Source organism: Mus pahari, chromosome 15, assembly GCF_900095145.1.
Source record: "Mus pahari chromosome 15, PAHARI_EIJ_v1.1, whole genome shotgun sequence".
Taxonomy (NCBI): domain Eukaryota; kingdom Metazoa; phylum Chordata; class Mammalia; order Rodentia; family Muridae; genus Mus; species Mus pahari.
Window position 1 is genome coordinate 37,071,620 of NC_034604.1, and position 8,277 is coordinate 37,079,896.

Consider the following 8,277-nt stretch of genomic DNA (forward strand, 5'->3'; position numbering starts at 1 on the left):
ACTGACACTGGGAATGACTGACAAGGGGAGTGACTGACACTGGGAATGACTGACACTGATGCTGGGAATGATTGACACTGGGAATGACTGACACTGACACTGGGGATGACTGACACTGAGAATGACTGACACTGGGAATGGCTGACACTGACACTGGGAATGACTGACGCTGGGAATGGCTAACACTGGGAATGGCTGACACTGACACTGGGAATGACTGACACTGGGAATAGCTGACACTGGGAATGATTGAAACTAGGAATGACTGACACAGGGAATGACAGACACTGACACTAGGGATGACTGACACTGGGAATGACTGACACTGACACTGGGAATGACTGACACTGGGAATGGCTGGCACTGGGAATGGCTGAAACTAGGAATGACTGACACAGGGAATGACAGACACTGACAATGACTCTGGGGATGAGTGACATTGGGAATGACTGACACTGGGAATGATTGAAACTAGAAATGACTAACACTGGGAATGACAGACACTGACACTGGGGATGACTGACACTGACTCTGGGGATGAGTGACATTGGGAATGACAGACACTGGGTACAGAGTGACATTGAGAGCCTGACCCTTTAGCCTCCCAGCTCTGTGCACCACGGGACTGTCATGTTGGTGAACACTGGCAACCACACTGGCAGCCTCCAATAAAATCCTCACACACAACACACTCCTATCCCACTAACACAAAGCATGCCTTCTCCTTGCTAGACATGTTCTCCCATCCCTTTATACACAGTCCTGTTGAGATCCAGAGACAGCCTGGAGAAACCATGACTCCATTTGAATTGCTACTCTGGTTGGGTGGCTCTGCCAAAGTGCTTCACTGTTGTGAGGCTTTGTTTATTTACCCATTTTTTTACTTATTTGCCTAATCCACAGAAATAATAATATAGGAACTAGAGAGATGACTCAGCAGTTAAGAGTGCTTCCTGTTCTTATAGAGGACCTGGTTAGGTCCTTAGTACCTTCATGGTAACTCATAATCACCACCACTCCAGTTCTAAGAGATTTGATGCTCTCTTCTGACCTCTGCAGGCACACACATGGTGCACATACAGATGTGCAAACAAAGTACACCTATATACATAAAATAAAAATAAATTAAAACAGTGTTGAGTAAATCATTATAATGACCATACAGAAGCTTGGAGCTGCGACTAAGTGATGTAAGATGTGTGATGTGTATCATGCTGACACAGGCAGGGCTTGACACATACGTTTTCATCAGATGGCAAGAACAATTAAAACAGAGGAGAATTTAGGTGACATCAACATCACATCAAATGATTATTATAACAGCTAACTTGACCTCTGTGGCATCCATCATCAGATCTGTTGACATCTAGTCTGGACATTTTTCTACTAGAAGGCATGGATCTTCATAAGGTCCTAGAAGCAAGAGAGGTGATGAAAAGGAGAAGGTGACATTAAAGGAATCATGTGACATTCACCACAGGCCTTCAGCTTATTGAGCATCACCACATCCATCAATCATCTCCCACACTAGCACCTTCACCACCATCACCACCATCCCACCATTGCCCATTCCCTACAAGATGGACGGAATGGCACTTCCTCCTATTTGTTAAGCCTTTACTAAATACTAATAATGCTAGCAGACACCATGCACAGTACTCCATGTGTTCCATCCCATTAAACCCTGATAGCAACCCTCTGAGGTAGATAGTATTTTCGTCCTCATGTAGATGAGGAAACAGAGGCTTGGGGGGTTAAGCAGCATTGCCCAAAGCCACACAGCTGACATCAGCATCCTGTAAGAAAGCCCAGGCTTTCCTGCTAAGCATCTAAGGAAATGCATTTGGAAAAGGTCGTGGTGACTGACAGAGGGGTTGGGAGGGCTTCCTCCAGCTTCTGGTGTTCATGTCATCTAAAGGATCCCATGCCCCAGATGTCCAGTACCCCAATCATCAGACACAGCACCCAAACTCTGAAGTCATTTAGCAAGCCCCAAGATCCCATAGGAAACAGTGAGAATCAGAAAGTATGGGGATGCATGGAGACAAAAAAACAAAACAAACAAACAAACAAACAAAAAATGATAATATTTGATGGGACAGAGAAGCAATTCCCAGGAAGTAGCATACAAAGGACACCTAATTAAGCCCTGGCATAGCGACTGGCTAAAACAAACACCTGCAATTGCATAAACAGGATACGAAACCACCAGAAGCACCAGAGGAAGCAAAGCGAGGTAGAGCCTAAAGCAAGCTGGAGGCGCGTTCTAATAAAAAACAGAGCAATTCCTCAGCCCAGCCTGGTATTGCCAGAATTGGTATAAGCCCAGAGTTCCAGCTCTTAGATTCTTTCTGATGTTTGCTTTTAGGTTTTATTTTGGTTTTGAGACAGATTTTTTTCACTCTGTAGTTCAAGCTGGCCTCAAACTGGCAAGTCCCCTGCTTCAGCCTCCAAATGTCTCTGCTACCTACCACACCTAGCTCTGAATCTTCCATTTTTTAAAGAGTCACAGGAAATGCTGGTCTGCATGTTTGTCTTATGGTGTTAATGTGTAGGGGAACTCAGGCAACATTCGGAAGGCTACATGGCATCAGCAGGTGTATAAAAACCAAGGTCTGTAATGAGCATGTCTCAGGTAAGCAGGGTCATTAGTCGAGCTCATGAGGAAGAGCCACGCCTTGACATAGACTTTAAGGGAAAAAAGAGGGGAGAGGAAAAAGTTAAACATGTATTTCCAGTTGGGCAGTCTGGGTTCATTCACTCTCAGATCAACAGCACCTGATGGGATATTACATCATGCGGAGTAGACACAAGTGCTTGCCGAACAAATTCCGAGTCAATGAGGTGTTTTGAATGGAGACAACTGTAGAGAGACCACACAAATCCTATCATCAAAGGGTTGGGGACGGAGCACACATCTTACCCATGGTTCTTTGCTCTTTCTATTTTACAGCAAGTCAAAACCGTGAGATTTCAGAATTACAGCCCTCCGCCCACCAAACACTCTGCCTCCACCTCTGGAAAGCATGAACATCCAGCCACCTTGAAGGGGTCCCAGCATGAAGCAGTCTCCTCAGGAGGAGAGATGACAATTCTATTTGCCCACCGAAGTGGCTGCCACTCCGGACAACAAACAGACCTTCGGAGAAAGTCAACCTTTGGCAAGGCCACACCCATAGTGTCCACTGCTTCAGCCACACAGACCTTATTTCCCAGCAAATGATTCTTCAGGTGGCTTTTCTTAGACACAAAAGAGGTGAATTGCATATAAATACAGCCTGCCTCCACTACAGACATCCTACTGTTCTTTGAAGGTTGAGTCTCCTTAATGTCCCTTTTTAGTCCACAGGAATGAGAAGGCAGGAATTCCAGGTTGGCCTTCTCTTTCTTTTTAGCCCTGGCTGTCCTAGAACTCACTCTATAGACAAGGCTGGCCTTGAACTCAGAGATCTGCCTGCCTTTGCCTCCCTAGTACTGGGATTAAAATCATGCAGTACAACCAACCAGCATGTTTCTAAACTTAATAGTTAATACGGCCAAGCCCACTGCTTAAGCCAAAGAATGAGGAGAACATCAATACCTGTGCCTCCAGGATTCAGGATTTGGCCTCTCTTCCTGTGTGCTCAGTATAAAACATCTTTGTAGCTGAAAAAATAGCCAGTGTGTGGCAGTAGTGAAATTGTTCTCAGGGTCTCTTTGACCTCATCGCCATCTCCCTTTCTTCTCATCACACTAGAACATTCTCCGCCATCTGCTGAGGCCATATCATCTTCACTCCACAGAGTCACAACTACAGCTGCAAAGGGAGAATTTGAAGGAAGGATATGAGATGGACATTTTGAACATTCTGAGAACCCACTGAAACTGAAGAGAGTGACTTTAAGTTTGCTGACTCCAAAGCCAGAGAGTGTAATGCTGACTTCCAAATGCTCAACGATGATCATGCATTAAGCTTCTTGGCCTGATGCTTCCCATATATTTCTACACAGTAGATAAACAGGGAGCATGGAGGGACAGATAAGGGATGTGTATGGTATTATAGATTTTTCATCCTTCCTCTCAAAACAAAGTGTGCTTGAAGGGAACTTGACCAGGAAGTGGGTTTAGATCTCTATTCTGCCTGTATCCCGGTATTTTTGTTCTTCCTGGTTTCATGTGGGGCAGGGAACAAGTTTCCCTTATAGGACAATCGGGGAGAGCAGAAAGGTGTGCTTCTTAGAGAGCTGTTACAAAAGAAAGTGGACAGAGAAGAAAAGGGAGATAGGAACAGAGGAAGAATGGTGCATGAAACATATATGGACAAGAAGGAGCCGAAAGGCGGAAAGAGTAGAGTTCTCAGGAAAGAATATAAACAGGTCTAGTTGAAGCAATGTTTACACTGACAGAAGGTGGGAAAAGGACCAGATTCTGCCGTGGAGAAAGGGTCAAAACTAGATGACTCCATCCAGATGGGCTGGAAGGAGCAGGTCCAGCCAGGGAGCCTTGTGAACAGGGTGAGGGAATGATGGGAAGCAGCTCTGTGAACCAGGCAGCTCTGCGAACCAGGGCCACGATCTGAGACAACCCATTAGTTCTCATTAAATCTAATTGTTGTGACTTAACATTCATCACATGTCCATCAATGTGGACACTTTGATGCATAAATGCCGTTTGCTACTTAGGCTGGGTGCCACTAAAAAAAAAAAAAAAAAAAAAGAAAAAAAAAGAAAAGAAAAGACAGGTCTAATTAGACGTTTCCTACAGACAGTTCTTGCAGGTCTCTGGATTGTGAACATGCATCTCTTACCCACCCACACACTTGGCAAACTGAATTATCTGTAGACTTTTTCAGACATTAATAGAATAAAATGAAACCATAATCCTGCCAAGGAATACGATATATGTGTCAGAGTTTTTGAAGCGGTGGGGTCTATAAGTACTATGTTGTTCCTGCGCTTGTGTGAGACAGTGGTTCATGTGTATGTCATGAAATCAGCATGCTCAACTCTGCCTTCTTGAAGCCAGGACAGCCATTAAGATGGGGAAGTAAGACACTCACAAGGACACTCTGATATGACCAAGTATGAGTAGCTATGCCTCCCCTTTACCCCAGAAAAGCATTCTCATTAAGTATAGCAGCCCACTCTCTACCCAGTATGGCAGACATACACCATAATGAGCCAACTAAATGTTTAGCCCATTCTTCAATGGCAGCAGGTCCAGGTATTTTAATGTTTGTGGCTATCAAACAGGTTGTTTAGAGGACAACAGAGGGCCACGCCTATGAAATGGAAATGAATATGGAACATGAGACGAAATTTTCACTGTCCTTTATCTCTACAGGATAACCTCCCAAAGAAATGACATAGTTCCAAGCATGGCCACCTCCATAGCACCAAACCTTCCATCCATTCCCAGAACCGAATGCTTCCCAGAGCATCCTGTATCTTGTAGAGCTTTGTGAGTGCTTGAATGGGATGGGCTGCTGTTTCTAAGTAAAAGTTGATTTCACAAGCACCTTCCATTCCTTGATACCACCAACATGTGTCCGGCGTTTACCTCCGTGCTAGCCAGACACAGCAATGAGAACCGTACACTCATCCTCTGGTGCACTTCCTACAAAACTGTGTAGGGCAGCTATGACTGTGCCCGTTAGAGAGCCAAGGAAACAGAAGCTTAAAACTGGCCACAAACTGGCTGAGGCAAGGATGGGAGCCCAAGCTCCCTGGTCACGTAGCCCAGCTGGGGACTGTAGTGTACGAACTCAGAAGACCTCCCTTGACTCCAGAACAGTGAATGAGTCCCAATTACCAGAAGGCAACATAGCACAGTTTTGGCTTCAAATGCAAAGAAGGCCAATAGGCTCTGCTGGATAGCTCAGGTCTTTATCTCTCACTTTCTGGGAAGGCTATCTTACTCAACCAGGAAGGTATCCCTTTGCATAAATAGGGTAGCAGAACCAGTCTCAGTAGACTCTTGTGAGGATTACCTGAGAGAGCAAAACAACTTAATGCTTAATGAATACCTAAAATGCCAGACTTGCTTGGTTTGGTTTGGTTTGGTTTGGTTTGGTTTGGTTTGGCTTGGTTTGGTTTGGTTTGGTTTGGCTTGGTTTGGTTTGGTTTGGCTTGGTTTGGTTTGGTTTGGCTTGGTTTGGTTTGGGTGGACATGGTGGCCTTTAATCCCAGTACTTGGGGAAGCAGAGGCAGGAGGATCTTTATATGAGTTCAAGACTAACTTGGCCTATATAGCAAGTTCCAGGCCAACCAAGGCTACATGGTAACACCCTATCTCAAAACAAAACAAAAATAAAAAATAAACTTTAAAATCTTGGGTAAGAATTTTTAAATTTAAGATCTGTCCAGCACTGTGGAGTTAAAAGGAAATCCACTCACCCTGGTCTCTGAAGTCAGAATACAGTCTGAGTCCTGAAAGAAAAGTAAGAGTCAGAATGAGCAATGAGAACCGGGCTTCCAAGTAGACAGAAAGCTTTGGCAATTGGCCATAAATGTAGCAATCAAGCCAAGTTGCATTGACAAATCTACTCCTTAGTAGAATATTCCAGGAACCTAACACTCCAAGTCTGAAGTAAAAATGCTCTCCTCTTAACATACAAACCTCCCAGCTAAGACTCAACAGGCCCTGGAAGGTGCCCCATTGCTTCAGGCTCAGACCCTAGCACTGAAGGGGTTAATGGCAGGATTTGTTTAGAGGAAAAGGGAGGACAGCTAAATGATGACAGCCACAACCACCTGAGGACCACACCGAGAAGAGGAACTAAGCACCAAGACCCTCCATCAGAGCTCATCATCCTCTCTTACATCGGCTCACCTTCATCCTCACCCTTCACCCATCTCCAAAGAACATCTCCTGAAGCAGAAGAATTTGAAGTAGTGTCGACCTTGGTGAGTCATGAAACAGACCCAATGACTCTGAGTCTCAGCAGCTCTTGAAATGTCAGAATGTCCATCCACTCCAGGTCTACTACCTGGTGCTGTGGCAACCTAGTATAGCTGGGTCAGGATCGAGGCACCTTCAACAAAATAGCCAGGGATCTGTCAGCTGGTCAATCCCACAGGGCCACTCCACCCATGCACATGATTCATGCTTGCTTTAGGCACAGTTCCCCCCTTGGACTCCATCTCTCAAGTCGTAAACCCCTCCAAAGTTCGAGCTGAATGACTGAAGATTAGTTGCCCTGGAATTCTCAAGTCTAGTATAGTGGTCTTAATCTGGAACCTTGGGAGTCATAGTTGGTGATGTTTAGGTGAAAACTGGGCACTCTTAAGTTTTTAACAAGCTCCTCTAAGTGGCTCAGAAGCACATAAAGCAGGGGGATTTCATCTCCCTCTGTCAAGGGCAGAACAGAAATGACATTCAGCAGGAACATGGCCACACTAGTTCTCACACTATTGAAATAACTCTGTACTAATAATAAGTGAGTTAAAAACACTCAAAGCTTTCTACAACTTCACCATATCCCACACCCAGATTTTACCCCAAATCATCTCCTCCACTCCATCACCCAGTAGCTTGCTAAATACATGGATCTCCACCAAAACGCCCTTCTTCCTTCTGATTGGCTAGTGCCTATGTCCTGGTTACTGAAAGTCTGACTGTTGCCCTATGATGCAGAACAGGGGCAGAACAGGGCCTACGAGGTCACTCAAAAGCAGAGAACATGGCCAGAAAGCCCTGGATTCTTCCCAACCATATCCTGGCTCAGACAAGGAGCTGACTGAGTGAAGATGACCTCTGCCCCTGACCCTGCCTCCTCTGGCTAACACTTCCCTCCACAGGCATAAACAATGCTTGGATGCTTTCCAGCTCCTGTTTACAAATGGTATTGGCAGAGGTAGAAATCATTTGTCTCAAAGAGCTCACCAGGCATTTACCTGTATCCCTTCAACCCTGACGGTCACAGGCCTGCCACATACCTCTGGACTCCTTCCCTGGGAAATGAGAAGCTGGGACAAGAATATAGCAAATATGCCCTCGCCGATCCCCTCGCCAAGACCAAACAGATGCTTCCCTTGTTTATGCCTTGGAAGGAAAGACTCCAGTCTTCCCTTTTGATGAGAGAAGAGAATATTCACAGATCCAACAGCTTCTGGCGTGTCGAGGAAAGACAGCTGCTTAGGTTATGTGTTTAGGAGGAAGCACTGGACCAGTTCGAGCCGAAGATTCTTGCTGCAGGTTGGTGTCATTGGGAATAAATCACACAAGGACATTTTGCTTAAAATAGAGCAATCGTAAATGATCAAGCTGTCTGCCAGAGTTATGTCCTAGACCAGAGCA

At 45.2% G+C, this 8,277-nt stretch overlaps 1 protein-coding gene across 3 annotated transcripts in view; it reads left to right on the forward strand.

Moving 5' to 3' along the window:
- Sh3rf2 (SH3 domain containing ring finger 2) overlaps positions 1-4,674 on the forward strand; it is a 104,073-nt gene extending 99,399 nt beyond the window's left edge. For 2 of the 3 annotated variants that reach the window (XM_021214964.2, XM_021214966.1), the window contains one exon: positions 2,954-4,674. In XM_021214964.2, coding sequence (XP_021070623.1) covers positions 2,954-3,223 — 270 coding nt within the window. In that variant the 3' untranslated portion in view covers positions 3,224-4,674. The remainder of the gene's footprint in view (positions 1-2,953) is intronic. The other variant, XM_021214965.1, reaches the window with a different exon arrangement.
- Positions 4,675-8,277: the final 3,603 nt, after the last annotated feature.